Below are 14,918 nucleotides of genomic sequence, written 5' to 3'. Positions count from 1 at the left end.
ATAAGGCAATTTGGTAGGCACAACATATAACAATAAGTGTACATACAAATAAACACATCTAGACATGTATACACACACATAAACAAAGATTCAATAGCTTGGAACCTTAGCCATGAGATAGCAATACAAGCTTGCCGGGTTTTGCCCCAATAGATAATCCAATGAAGGCTGTGAACCGAAATTGTGGGTAAAGCAGTCTGCATGGCAGTTTGATTTTTAAAGGCCAAACCTCCCAAGACTTCAAAGGAGGGTGTCACGTGTTAACCAGGCTCCCTGCTTAGAGCTGCAGCACAAAAGCCTGGATACATGCAATGCTATTCCACTTTCCAACTCAGCAGTATACTTCAGATTCCAAAAAGCATTGCAACTGTGAGAGAAAATTCTAAGGAGGGCTAGACCTCAGAACCTCTGCCAACAGCATCCTCTTTGGAGTGGTTGGGGTCCAATCTTAGAGTCCCAGATATCTCTGGCTTTAGGTGGGCATCACACGCAGGTTTTCCCCTCCAGAGCGTACTATGAGCTTTATAAGGATAGCCATGAACTGTAATGTGAACTGGATGCCGCGTGGGCTTTTTTTGTCCTTAGCTAGTTGAGTACTATGAGGGAAGAATTTAGCATAAGAAAAGAAGGTTTAAGCCTCCAGAAACGTGTACGAGTTTGCTCCCAGCAGCACCTCATGTAGGGATCAGGAACTACAGGCAAAAAGATTTAAAAAAAAAGAAGTCCTTCCTGCTTTGGGACAGGGCAATTATCCCCTTTCATTCCTAGGCCTTCAGGCAGTACTGGGGAGTGACCCCAGCCTCAATTTCCAAGGAGCTACTGGGAAACAGCCGCTGAAAGACTGAAAAAGAAAGAGAGGAAAAAAAAGAAAAAAAAAAAAATCAAAAAGACCCAGGTCCCTTAAGCGAACCGGGCAGTGGCAGTCAGGCTGCTTCTCCACATGGAAACCCCTTAGTTTCACTGGCCGCGGCCAGAAATCTGCCCTGTTTAGGCGCTGCCCAGCCAGGGTCCCAAGTTGGAACGGAAAAGAGAAAGAGAGGAGAGAGGTCCTGTATGGAGCAGAAAGGAAAGGGAGAAAAACGAATCCCAGACTTTACCTCTTCCTCCTGGCTGGCTGGCCAAAATATATGTTACCAGTGGAGAGTGTCCAGGTTCTTGGTGTCTTGAACAAAGAATTCAACAAAATGCACAAACAAAGCAAGGAAGGGATGAAGGGATTTATTGAACATGAAAGTGCACTCCACAGTGTGGGAGGGGCCTGAGCATAGGAGCTCAAGTGCCCCTTTACAGAATTTTTGGGAGTTTAAATACCACTTAGAGCATTCCATTGATTAATTCGGTATGCCTTATGTAAATGGAGAGGATGAAGTCAAGTTACAGTAAAGTTGTGATCATACCACTGCACTCCAGCCTGGTTAACAGCATAGCCCTATTATTTCCTGTCACAGCTCAGGTGTGAATTGGCCTTATGTCCCTGCCCCCAGACCCTATGTTCCTGCATCACTTTGTGTTTTCTGAGTGACTTCCATCTGACTCTTGCAACATGTCCCTGTAGTCTGTAGTTGATGTTATTTCCCCATTTTACAGATGGGGAAACCGAGGCCCAGTGAGAAGAAGGGTCTTGTCAATGTCACACAACTCATGAGAGCAAAGCCATGGCGGGAACTGGAATTGTCTGACTTCCAGCTCTGTGTGTCATTATACTTGAACTTATAGCTAATAAACAATAAACTTCTGAATAAATGTGAGGAATTTAAAATACAATGTTTGTGGGTTTTTTTCCTAACACAAAGGCTGTTCTTGTTTTATATAGAGCAATTTAGAAAATACAGAGAAACACTAATGAAAAATTGAAGTCAGATACAATAAATTCCAATTGATTTAACATTTAAGTATCATTAAGTATGTGAATATACTATATATGCTGCTTGTGTTGTCTCACAACAATATATCAAGGAATTCTTTCCTTTTTTCTCTCTGTAATATAGAATTATTTTATTTTTTAATTTAAGAGAAAGTGCTGTTCAGTGGTCCTCAGACTTTTCTGGGGAAAGATCCCATTTCGTTTATTTGTATCTTCTTCCTTTTTCTTGATCTATCGTATTAATATTTATTTTTTTTGAAACAGGGTCTTGCTCTGTCTCCCAGGGTGGAGTACGGTGGTGCCATCATAGCTCACTGTAGTCTTGAATTCCTGGGCTCAAGTGATCCTCCCTCTCCCTCCTCGGCCTCCCAGAGTCCTGGGATGACAGCCACTGTGCCTGGCCTCTAATATAATTTTAAAAGGCAGCATAGTAGTCCACAGTATGGACTTTTTTTTTCTTCAGCTGGTTCTTAAAGTGAACATACAACCTACTCTTGACTTTTTTGCTGTTAGACATGAGGCTGCAATGGACATCCTCATCCATCAAGCATCGTTGCTGATATCAGATCATTGCCTTGGGCTAGATTCCCAGAAGTGGAATTGATCATGATAACAGTAGTTCAAAGGCTTGGCTGAACTGGGTTAGGGGTATGGAGCTAGTTAGTGCAAAGACATGTGGTAGCTGGAAAAACACTGAGGGGATTTTCTGGGAGGCCACAGAACAGGTGAAGGCCTGAGACTCACCAAGGTAGGCCCAGGCTTTCTGGCTCAGTGGTTAAAGCAGTACTATGAGGGGAGAGAGAGAGACAGAGAGAATGCGTACACATGTGAGCACACTTGGCTTGTATCTGTATGTTTTTATGATATTTTGCCTAAAAGTATATCTTAAATTTTCTTAGACAAAAGGCAGAGGCAAGCAAGAAGTGGAATTTTCTATTGTTCTTTAGTAGTTGTATTTTTATTTCTTTTTTTTGCTTAAACAACAGAATTTTCTGGCAGTTCTGGAAACTAGAAGTCAGAGATCAAGGTTTTGGCTGAGTTGCTTGCTTTCTTCTGAGGCCTTTCTCCTTGGACTTAGATGCCATCTTCTCCCCGTATGTTGACATGGTCTTTCCTCTGTGTGTATCTGTGTCCTCATCTCTTCATGTAAGAACACCAGTCATATGTCACAGTTGCATTTGGCTAGGCACAGTGGCTCACACCTGCCATCCCAGCACTTCGGGAGGCTGAGGTGGGAGGATCTCTTGAGCCCAGGAGTTTGAGACCAGCCTGGGCAACATGACAAAACCTCATCTCTACAGAAAACACAAAAATTAGCAAGGCCTGGTGGTGCCTGTAGTCCCAGTTACTTGGCTGGGCTGAGGTGAGAGGATCGCTTGAGCCTGGGAGGTCAGGGCTGCAGTGAGTCATGATCACACCACTGCACTCCAGCCTGGTTAACAGAGACCCTGTCTCAAAACAACAATAACAACAAAAACCCAGTTGTATTTAATAGAGACTGTCTGCAAAGCGATTTGCAAGCCCTTCTCCCCTGCCTGTATGTTGGGGCCTGATGTTTTACTGAAGTTTTATTTTAATAGAGACAAAGTATGTTGTTGGGTGACCGCTGACTCTTAGGGGCAGGGTGGCCACTCCCTGAATTTCAGTTGTAGAGTCTGACGGGGATTTGGCCTGGAATATGGCCTACCTTGCAAGCTATAGTGGGTCACTCCAGCAGTGACATGAAAGTGTGCCATGGTTCTGAGCTCTGTGGATGGGTGAGAAGCTGGGGCTGCTGTGGGTGTGGACAAAGGAAGAATGTGTGAGGAGCGGAGGACTTGCTGGTCCGCGGAAGTCTCTGGGGTGGGCCTTGGGCTGGCCCTGGGGATGTGCTGTGGGACAGCAGAAACAGTGATCATAAAGCTGTCACTTGTAGAATGTTTAACAAAGGTCACATCCATATACTTTCTATCATCTTGTCCTTCAGCAACGCTCTGAGACAGGTACTGTATTTGTCTCCATTTTACAGAAGAGGAAACTGAGACTCAGAGGGGTTAAGGGCCTTGGCTCAGGTCCCACAGTCAGCAAGTTGTGGAACTGTGAGGCAGCTGTGCTGAGCCTGTATCCATAGCTCTCCTTGGATCCTTCCATCAGCACCTCTCCTCCACCCCTCCAGGGAGAAGCTCGGCAACGTGGAGTCGGTTTATGTCATCGACCCTGAAGATGTGGCCCTTCTCTTTAAGTCCGAGGGCCCCAACCCAGAACGATTCCTCATCCCGCCCTGGGTCGCCTATCACCAATATTACCAGAGACCCATAGGAGTCCTGTTGAAGTGAGTCCTGGGCCATCTCCCGGGGACTGGAGGGAGGTGGTGGGAAGCTGTGGAGAGGGCAGAGGCTGGGGGTGAGAGGCTGAGGCCAGGCTTGCCCTGTGCCTCCTAGCAGGGCCTCTAGGTGAATTCCTGTCATTTTCCTACCTCCCTAAAACAAATGATGGTGATGATGATGATAATGATGAATTGCTCTGCCAGCCTTCAGGGAAATGGTCATGCTGAAGATCCTAATGAATAATTAAAGATGTGGCAAAGTTCTCACTATTGGTTTGCTCACTGAGTCCCACCCTACTGAGCATCCTCGATGAGTCAGGACTTGTGCCAGGAACTGGAGATACAGTGACAAATAGAGCAGGGACCTGCCACCGTGAGTCCCATACAGGCTAAAGGGGCAGTGAGACATTTGTCCTACATGGGGACAGATCGGTGTATTTAAGTGTAGTGGATACTGTTTTCTACCAAATTGTTCATAATTTTTTTTTTTTTTTTTTGAGATGGGGTCTCATTGTGTCACCCAGGCTGGAGTGCAGTGGTTTGATCATGGCTCACTGCAGCCTCTGCCTCCCTGGCACAGGTGATCCTCCCACCTCAGCCTCCCAAGTAGCTGGGATTACAGGTGTGTGACCACACCCAGTCAATTTTTACATTTTTAGTACAGATGGGATTTTGCCATGTTGCCCAGGCTGGTCTCGAACTTCTGGGCTCAAGCAATCCTCCCGCTTCAGCCTCCCAAAGTGCTAGGATTATAGGCATGAGCCACCACACTAACCCCATCAAAAATGGAAAATGCAGGGCAGGGCACAGTGGCTCATGCCTGTAATCCCAGAACTTTGAGAGGCCAAAGTGGACAGATTTCTTGAGCTCAGGAGTTCAAGACCACCCTAGGCAACACAGTGAGACCCCGTCTCTACAAAAAATAAAAAGTAAAAAATTAGCCAATGTGGTGGCACATGCCTGTGTTCCCAGCTACTTGGGAGGCTGAGGTCAGAGAACTACTTGAGCCCAGGAAGCAGAGGTTGCTATGAGGAGAAATTGCACCACTGCACTCCAGGCTGGGTGACACAGCTGGATCCTGTCTCAAAAAAAAAGAAAAGGTAAAATGTAACCATATCAAGTGTGAGTGAGGCTACAGAGCAACTGGGGCTCTCATCTATTGCTGGTGGGAGTGTAGACTGGAGCCACTACTTTGGAAAATAGTTGGACATTTTCTCCTGAAATGGAATATTTGCATACCTGTGACAGAGCAGTTTGATTTCAGGGATATACTCCAAAGAGTATCCCTGCTTTGGCGAATGTGTAGTAGAATGTTTGCAGTAGTACTGTTCATGATATTAAAAACCAGAAAGCTACTGAAATGCCCAACAGGATTGTGAGTGAGTGAATTGTGGTACACACCAGTCAAAATGAAGGGACCCAGTCTCCCACAGTAATACAGATGGTATTTAGAACAGTACAACTAAGTGAAAAAAGCAAGTCTGACAAAGCATGACAGCTTTTCTTTTCTTTTCTTTTCTTTTTGATGTGGAGTCTTGCTCTGTCACCCAGGCTGGAGGGCAATGGTGCGATCTTGGCTCACTCCAACCTCCGTCTCCCGGGTTCAAGTGATTCTCTTGCCTCAGCCTCCTGAGTAGCTGGAATCATAGACACCCACCACCATGCCCAGCTAATTTTTGTATTTTCAGTAGAGATGGGGTTTCACCATGTTTGCCAGGCTGGTCTCGAACTCCTGACCTCAGGTGATCCACCTGCCTCAGCCTCCCAAAGTGCTGGGATTACAGGCGTGAGCCACCGCGCCAGACCGACAGTGTTTTAAAAGAAGTTAAACACAAGTATATATTTTGTAATAGTACCTTTTGGGAATAAATGGAGAACAGATAAAATTAGACACAAACGACAGCAAGGGATTCTGGTGGGTGGTCTCCTTAGAAGGGAATGAAGGGTGTGGAAGAACCAGGAGGGCAAGTGTAAGTTACTGTCAAGTTCCTAGCTTCTGTGGTGGGTAGTAAGTTTATGATAACATTCTTATCAACAAAACACCCCTAAGTCATGAAGAGGACTTTGCATGGATTGATGAATTTCAAAAGTGTGTCATGAATTAAGGTTTATTATGACCAACCCAGTTCTGGGCACCTGAAGTCCCCCGGCAGAAGTGAGTAATGGGATGTGTTGGGGGTGCAGAGGAGGAGAGGCTGGTCACTTTTGTTTGTGCAAGAGTCAGAAAATGTTATACAGAGGGGCCCTGGAGTGTCATAGGTGAGCATTGGCCAGGAGGAAGTGGGGGTGGCATGGAAGGCATGCCTGCAGCTGAGGCAAAGACTGGAGAGACTGAAAGTTACGCAAAGGGTTCTAAGAATAACAGCTCCTGGTTCTCAGCAGAGGGAGCGCAGGGGAGTTGGAGTTTTGTTCCCCTTCACTCTCTGTTTTCCTTTCTCTTCTCTCAGCCAGGCAGAGCAGGGAGGAGGTGAGAGGCAGAGGGTGCTGGGAGAGGTGAGGGTAGAGGCCCTGGTGGGAGTGCTGGATGCTGTGAGCTGTGACTCAACTTCCTGGGAAAACTGAGTCAGCCCCCTCTGTGTTCACCAGGCCTGGGGTCTGTGACCATGAGGGCTTGTGGGCCCATGTTTTCTCAGGAAGTCAGCAGCCTGGAAGAAAGACCGGGTGGCCCTGAACCAGGAGGTGATGGCTCCAGAGACCACCAAGAACTTTTTGCCCCTGTTGGATGCAGTGTCTCGGGACTTCGTCAGTGTCCTGCACAGGCGCATCAAGAAAGCAGGCTCCGGAAATTTCTCAGGGGACATCAGTGATGACCTGTTCCGCTTTGCCTTTGAGTGTAAGGGGCTTGCACCTGGCTGGCACTGGGCATGGGGGTGGGAGAACTCAGTGTTTACTCTCTTACCTTGAGGTTCAGCACAGACCCTGCAGAGGCATCGAGACAGGCTTCTGGGATGAGCCACTGATCATATCCTCCACTGCCTGCTACTCAGAGGCAATTTAAGACCACCCTGGGCAACAGAGTGAGACCCCTTGCTCTGGGGTTCTCTCATCTGGCATTCTCTCTCATCTGGCATTTGTGCTGTAGGAGCAGGGGTCCCCAAAATACAGGTCCCTATTGCCACCATCCTCCAAAGCCAGAGCTTGGCTTGGACCTTCATTCTGCAAGTCTCCACCACCTGGGCTGTAGACCTTTGGAGTCTGGTAGGGTAGAGGAGAGTTCAGTGGTTAATCTGAGGTAGGCATTGAAGAATCTGTAGGAATTACCTACATGGGGTAAGGAAGTCAGGCAGTATAGGCAGAGGGAACCGCACATAAAAAGACCCTGTGGCTTGATGAAGATCGTGTGGTCATAGCAAAAGATTTGGGGTACCCAGAGCTTTGTATGAAATCAGTATTCAAATTCCTCACCTGGTAGGTGGGGAAAACTTGAGGCTGTTGTAACTTCTTAGGTCCAGCAAGACTAGGTCCTGGATGGTTAATTATCCAGGGATTTATGACCTTCAGTTTCAGGAAGTATTTAGCCAATTTAGCCAATTACAGATGAGGAATCTCTCTCGGTGGAAGTGTGGGCAGAGCAGTTGCACTCTGGGCTGGGCCCTCTCTCAGCTCTGCCAGAGACCCTGCTTCTCACCTTTCAGGTCCTCCACATGCCCCTCTGCAGGACCTGTGTGACTTGCATCTTAGCCTTGCATCTTAGCCTTGCATCTTAGCCCATTAGGACTCAGGCCTCAATTTATTTACTGAAGGAGGCTGAGGGTGGGGGCAAGAGATCCTTTGTGCTGAGAGAGGTGAGGGTGGAGGAGTCCCTGGGAGTTGTGGCTCTCAGATGGCCCCGTTGGAAATGGCTCCTCAGCCTCTGCCTCTCCCTGCAGCCATCACTAACGTCATTTTTGGGGAGCGCCAGGGGATGCTGGAGGAAGTAGTGAACCCCGAGGCCCAGCAGTTCATTGATGCTATCTACCAGATGTTCCACACCAGCGTCCCCATGCTCAACCTTCCCCCAGACCTATTCCGTCTGTTCAGGACCAAGACCTGGAAGGACCATGTGGCCGCATGGGATGTGATTTTCAGCAAAGGTGAGGGCTCCTCTGGCTGTGCTCTCCTCCTTGGAGTCCCAGGCCTCAGCCGGCTCCTTGGTCCCAAGCTATGTCAATGGGCGCTGACTTGACCTGTAGGAAACCCACACTGTGGTGGGCAGGCACGGGTGTCAGGAAGACCCTGGGACCCCGGGAATGGCGGATGGAAGGCTGACTGTTGGGGATTATTAGATTTTTTCTGGAAAAAGAGGAGCAAAGACGTCTGTGATCTTCTTCAAAGGAGCTCATGCTCCTTTGGGTGAAGGGCTAGTGTCTGAGCCACTGCTGTGCTAGATGACAGGGACTTGGGTGGGAGTGATGGGGAAGGTTGGGTGGTGAAGGCTGGTCAGGGTATGGCAGAGTCAAATCCCACCTCTGCCCCTTACACCCACGTGACCTTGGGCAAGTGACTATCTCTCTGCACCTCTGTTATCTGTAAAATGGGAATGATGTCACATACCCCAAGAATTCGATGAAAAAACAGATATGAAGGGCTTAGTACACAGAGTAAGTGCTCAGTAAATGGCAGCCTAAGAAGCACAGGGCTCTGGAATTGCCAGGCCCTTGGTGCCGCCTTTCACCACAGACTGCCCGCCTTCTTGGCCACCTGCAGGGAACCTCACTCTTTTTTCTTTCCTCCTGCCCCACAGCTGACATGTACACCGAGAACTTCCACTGGGAATTGAGACAGAAAGGAAATGTTCACCATGATTACCGTGGCATCCTCTACAGACTCCTGGGAGACAGCAAGATGTCCTTCGAGGACATCAAGGCCAACGTCACAGAGATGCTGGCAGGAGGGGTGGACACGGTAAGGTGGCTGTAGGGGCAGCACCTTGTTCCCCTCTGTGCCCATGTGCCCCTTCCCCACCAGGCTCCTCATTGTCTGAAACCCTGTTGTTCAAGGTGTTCCTACTCATGTAGGATATGTCTTCCTCCTTGCCTCCATTTCCAAAGTGCTAATCTCCTAGGGTGGTGAGGTCACAGTCAAGTCACCCTGGGTATGATTTGAGACTGATCAGCCATTTTTCTTTGCCTGTGAGAGAGGAGTGGCCGGGCATGGTGGCGAGGTCCAGGCTCCACGTGGAGTCTCCATAGGAGGAGGTCCCCTCTGGAGGCTAGCTCTGTCAGAGCCCTGCTGATGGAGGACAATGTCCCCAGCTCCTGGTGGAGAACACACTTGCTCAAATCTGGGGAAGCAGGCAGGAGCCCGGAAACATTGGGAGGCCGGGGCATTTGCTGTGGGCTCTGCTGTCCAGGGTCTTTTTGTCATCCTTCCTCCTTCCCGGCCCAGCCCTCAGTACCCTACGGTACCCCCAACGCCCAGAGGCATCCCCTGTGCTCTTTCCATAGCAGCATGGCACCCTAGAAACTTCTTTTTCCGGATATTAAGAATGATCAGTCCTGGCCGGGTGCAGTGGCTCACGCCTGTAATCCCAGCACTTTGGGAGGCCGAGTTGGGCGGATCATGAGGTCAGAAGTTCGAGACCAGCCTGGCCAACATAGTGAAACCCCATCTCTACTAAAAATACAAAAAATTAGCTGTGCCTGGTGGTGGGCACCTGTAATCCCAGCTACTCGGAAGGCTGAGGCAGGAGAATCGCTTGAACCCAGGAGGCAGAAATTGTGGTGAGCTGAGATCGCGCCACTGTACTCCAGCCCAGGCGACAGTGCAAGACTCCATCTCAAAAAGAATATGGTAGACCTCAGATGTCCTCGCATGGCTCAGAGGGGAGGGGTGTACTGGTTTGCTAGGGTCGCCGTAACAAAATCCCATTGACTGGGGGATTTAAACAACAGCCATTTATTTTCTCACAGTTCTGGAGGCTGGAAGTTCAAGGTCAAGGTGTTGGCAGGCTTGGTGCATTCTAAGGCCTCTCTCCTTGGCTTGTAGATGGCCGTCTTCTCCCTCTGTCTCGCATGGGCTTCCCTCTGTGTCTGTGTCAGAATTGTCTCTCCTCATGAGGACACTAATCAGAACTGGATTAGGATCCTCCTCAAGGACTTCATTTTACTTTAAAATCTTTAAAGGTTCTATCTCCAAATATAGTCACATTCTGCAGTTCTGAGGGTTAGGTCTTCAGCAGATGAATTTTGGGACGGGGTATACAGCTCAGCCTATAACAAGGAGGCAGCAATGTGAATGGAAGAATAGCATACTGCAGTGACGGAGGCAAGCACCTGCCACTGACAAAGCTGAGAGGCGGGGATTGGCTAACGTGGCCGTGAAGGACACGGAGAAGGCTCCACAGAGGAGCTAAAATTCAACGGGCATGTCTTGCAGGCTGTTGCCAGGAGGAGAGAGAAGGAATAGCATTTCAGGATTAGGGAGAGGCACGTGTCAAGCCCCTGGGGTGAATCACTTTTGTTCCTAGGTATTATATCTGTGTTACACTCTGATGAAGGAGTTTCAGTTCCTGAGACAGGCTGCAGACGGGGCCTTTGAGCATACCTTAAACATAGTTCATTGTCTATTATGTAGAAGAGATCTTCAAAAATCACTCACCGGCACCAAAGAAACAATTACTGTGAGGTAACATTTATTAAGCAGAAACTATATGGCAGGCAGGGTCCTAAGCTGTTTACATATGTTACCTCGTTTAATACTCACAGATAACACTCTAAGGTGTGTTACCATCATCCCCCTTTTTCAGATGTGGAAACTGGAGCACAGAGAGGTTAAATAACTTGGTCAAGGTCACACAGCTAGTAACATAGTTAACTAACTTTTTAAATCCCAAGTACCTCCCTATGGCAGGCCTTGGCAGTACTGAGATGAATACACACATTGGATTAGAGTCTTGCAGAGGGAGCACATCTGTGCTTCTTAGGTGGGGAAGGGAATTCCAGGAAGAGAATCTAGCATGGGGAAGACTTCTGGGCTTCAGGGGCTGAGTACCACTCCATGTAGCTGGAGCATTAGGTGGATGTTGGAGAGAGAGGTGGGGAGTAGGGGATGGGGGAGCAGCAGGCAGGCGTTGAGGGGCCCTGTGGCTCAGACCTGAGCCTCTGCGTTTCAACTGGGAACCAGTCAAGGATTTTAAGCTGAGAAGGAGCTGTGTATTGTTTCAGTTTCCTCATCTGAAAAAGGGGATGATGGTAACATACCTTAGAGTGTTGTTTGTGAGTATTAAACGGGGTAACATATGTAAACAGCTTAGGACCCTGCCTGCCATATAATATGTGCTTAAGAAACGTTACCTCACAGCTTGTCCTTGTTGCCCCTGCCAGGAGAAGCGGGGAGGGTGTCTAAGTCTGTCAGACAAAAATATGATCCTTGGTAAGATAATGTGTCAGCAACCCATGTCCTAGTCCCCAGCAGGGAGGGCTGCTCCAGGCTGGAGTCCCAAATGGGCCTGGTTTGTCATCACTGAGGATCTGGGACTGTGGGGTTTGACGAGGGTCATCCAGATGTCTGGTGAAGGGCTAGTGGTCACAGCCTGTGGCTTATGTTGAGATTAGCTAATTAATTTCAACACACAGCACACACTAATTGCAACACTGATAGGAAATATCTGGCTGGTCGGGTTTCAGCCTCTTTGAGACTTACTTGAAGCCATGCTGCTATAGGTGAATGCTAAGGTTTCAGGAAGTTCTATTGGAAAGAGGGGTGGTTGTTCAACAAGGCATTTCAAAAGGAATGGCAATCAGTCTGTAGTGCAATCATTACAGAAGGATTTGGCCTCTAAGGGCCTCTGGAATTCTTTGGAAGAAGGCATTGGCTGTGTAGTTGACACTCTACTTGCTGGGGCTCATGGTGACATGAGGGACGAGGGCCGGGACAAGTGCTGCCCTGAACATTCCTGCCTGGCCAGCAAGAAAGGCTTCTTGGACATTTGCCTTTTAGACAATGGAATGTGTTTTGCTTTTGCAGAGGATTTTCTTGGAGACAGGGATGGGGGTTGGGGGAGAAAGAGGTTCTTGGAAATGAAAATTTAGCATGGGGTCAAGGACCTCAAGGGGCCCTGGAGTGACAGGCCCTCCTGGTCTTCTGTATGCCCTACTCCCCACCAGACGTCCATGACCCTGCAGTGGCACTTGTATGAGATGGCACGCAACCTGAAGGTGCAGGATATGCTGCGGGCAGAGGTCTTGGCTGCGCGGCGCCAGGCCCAGGGAGACATGGCCACGATGCTGCAGCTGGTCCCCCTCCTCAAAGCCAGCATCAAGGAGACACTGAGGCAAGCCCACATCCACCCATGCCGCCCCAACTCCAATCCCTGGCCAGGGGGAAAGGGTTACGAGGATGGGCTGGTGGAGGAGGTTGGAAGCAAGGAGTGAAAAGTCTGGAGGAGAAAAAAATAGAGCCAGAGCCCCACCCCCAGATCCTCCCAGGCTGCTGCAGCTGGGGCTGAGATGCCACACATCTCAGGGTGTGGGGCTCTGGGGGCTGTGTCTAGCCTTTGGGTCCATTAGCTTCTGAGTGCCCTCCTCCCGCAGACTTCACCCCATCTCCGTGACCCTGCAGAGATATCTCGTAAATGACTTGGTTCTTCGAGGTTACATGATTCCTGCCAAGGTAGGTGCAGCCAGCAGGCTGCAGGCTCTGCCAGTCAGAGAGGGCTGGGACAGGCTGGAATTGTGGACAGAGGGTGGTGCTGGGGCCCTGGTGGGGCCCTTGATGGCAGCAGTCCAAGTCTGAGTGAAGGGCAGAGGTGGTGGGCATGGTGGGTGGTGACCTCTAGGATGTTATTGGAACCCATGGTTAGGAGGGAGACTTCATGGTTTGCCTGGGTCTGAGGAAAGGGTGGGACAATCACCCTAGCCTTGTGTCTTCAGCCATCCCCATTTGGTGGGTAAGGATCACGGAGGTGCGGGGCTTTGTTCAAGGCTGCACAGTGGGCAGAATGTACTGCGCTGGAGAGCCAGGCAGCTATGCTGGGGAGTAGGAGTGGTGGTGAGAGGGCAGGGGACTGGGGAAGGGGGTTTTTTGCTCAGGGCTGTGGGGAGGTGGGGCTTACTCAGGCCTCTGATCACCTTGCCCCAGACACTGGTGCAGGTGGCCATCTATGCTCTGGGCCGAGAGCCCACTTTCTTCTTCGACCCGGAAAATTTCGACCCAACCCGATGGCTGAGCAAAGACAAGAACATTACCTACTTCCGGAACTTGGGCTTTGGCTGGGGTGTGCGGCAGTGTCTGGGACGGCGGATCGCCGAGCTAGAGATGACCATCTTCCTCATCAATGTGAGTCAAGCTGGGGACATCTAGGCACCCTGGGCTGGCCCTGGCCCTAATGAGGGCACCAACCTTCCTCCTCCCATCTCTGTCCAGAGCTCAAGGAGGTCAGGGCTGGGGCACGTCTACCTCCAGTTACTTGCTTTCGCTCTCTCCCACAATTCCCTGCTGCCCCCGCTTTCAGGTTCAGCCACTCATCACCCACTGATGCCATGGCCATCCATTCTCCATGGTGGTGATGGGATGGGATAGGGCAGAGGTTTGTAGACGTGTTAAGGTCTAGGCCTAATCAAGGGAATGCAGCACTAAGGGTGCATTATCAGGCACTGTCCAGGGTTACACCAGGAGCTGGTGGTTAACTCCTTGGAACTCCTCAAATCACACTCCCGAGGCACTGCCTATGGGTGAATGGGCCTCGCTAGGGAGACAGATCCTCCACTGCCCTCCCCTAAACCTACCATCTGCCTTTCTCAGATGCTGGAGAACTTCAGAGTTGAAATCCAACATCTCAGCGATGTGGGCACCACATTCAACCTCATCCTGATGCCTGAAAAGCCCATCTCCTTCACCTTCTGGCCCTTTAACCAGGAAGCAACCCAGGAGTGATCGGAGACGATGGCCTGCAGCCACATGGGAGGAAGGCCCAGGGGGTGGGGTCCATGGGGGCTCTACAGCTTCAGTCCTCTGTCCCCAGCCCTGCCCCTTTCTGCCCAGCCTGCTGAGCAGGTAGAATGGGTTCTCAGTGGTCACCTTCCTCAGCTCAGCTGGGCCACTCCTCTTCACCCACTCCATGGAGACAATAAACAGCTGAACCATGTGGTGTCTTGCATTCCACCAGACTCATTAGGTGTTCATCACTCCCGTGGAGATGCTCCCTGGGTTAAAGCAGGATCTGGGGCATGCTCGGGAGACCCCAGGCAGCCACACTTGAAGCCACCTCTGCTGGGACCCCCTCACCCATGGCAGCTCAGGAGCCAGCAGAATCACCTCCAGGCTCCCTGGGGCAAGGGGTGAGGCAGAGTGGGGCAGAGGAGGGGAGGCAACCGTCACTGTGCCAGGAGCTACAGAAGCGTCAGGCAGAGGGACAAAGGAGAACTGGGGAGTTCTGTGGAGAGAATGGGGTGGCCCCAAGAGGTGTGGGCCAGTACTGCCTTTCTGAGTGGACCTGTCCCGCAGGGGTAAGGCTTGCACAGGGCTCTGCTTGGGTGAACCCTGGGTGGGAGTTCCCTGTGGGGCATGAGGACGTCCTGCCAAGGCCCAGCCAGAGTCCTGGGCATGGCTAAGGCCAAGACCTGTGGGTGAGAACCCCTGCTACTGAAGGGCTGGTGTGAGGTGGCTGACAGGGGATGAGAGGCCAGCCTGCTTCCTCTACCCTTCCTGGGCCTCCTCTGGGCTTGCTCCAGGCCTCATGTTCTTGCTCTGGGGGCTTGTGCCCCCTCGTCCAAGGGCGGGAGGTGGGGAGACTATTCTGCAGCAGAGCCGCTGGTTTGTTATTTGGAC

At 50.3% G+C, this 14,918-nt stretch overlaps 1 protein-coding gene across 3 annotated transcripts in view; it reads left to right on the top strand.

Annotated features, from left to right (window-relative positions):
- LOC112627656 (cholesterol side-chain cleavage enzyme, mitochondrial) overlaps positions 1-14,235 on the top strand; it is a 30,687-nt gene extending 16,452 nt beyond the window's left edge. For 2 of the 3 annotated variants that reach the window (XM_025390203.1, XM_025390204.1), the window contains exons 2-9: positions 4,020-4,175; positions 6,803-7,002; positions 8,039-8,242; positions 8,893-9,053; positions 12,257-12,423; positions 12,683-12,761; positions 13,230-13,427; positions 13,893-14,235. In XM_025390203.1, coding sequence (XP_025245988.1) covers positions 4,020-4,175; positions 6,803-7,002; positions 8,039-8,242; positions 8,893-9,053; positions 12,257-12,423; positions 12,683-12,761; positions 13,230-13,427; positions 13,893-14,024 — 1,297 coding nt within the window. In that variant the 3' untranslated portion in view covers positions 14,025-14,235. The remainder of the gene's footprint in view (positions 1-4,019; positions 4,176-6,802; positions 7,003-8,038; positions 8,243-8,892; positions 9,054-12,256; positions 12,424-12,682; positions 12,762-13,229; positions 13,428-13,892) is intronic. The other variant, XM_025390205.1, reaches the window with a different exon arrangement.
- The last annotated feature ends 683 nt before the right edge of the window (positions 14,236-14,918 follow it).

This window comes from Theropithecus gelada, chromosome 7a (assembly GCF_003255815.1).
Source record: "Theropithecus gelada isolate Dixy chromosome 7a, Tgel_1.0, whole genome shotgun sequence".
NCBI lineage: Eukaryota > Metazoa > Chordata > Mammalia > Primates > Cercopithecidae > Theropithecus > Theropithecus gelada.
The sequence above is the reverse complement of the archived record's forward strand: the minus strand, read 5'-3'. Positions and strand labels throughout refer to the sequence as shown.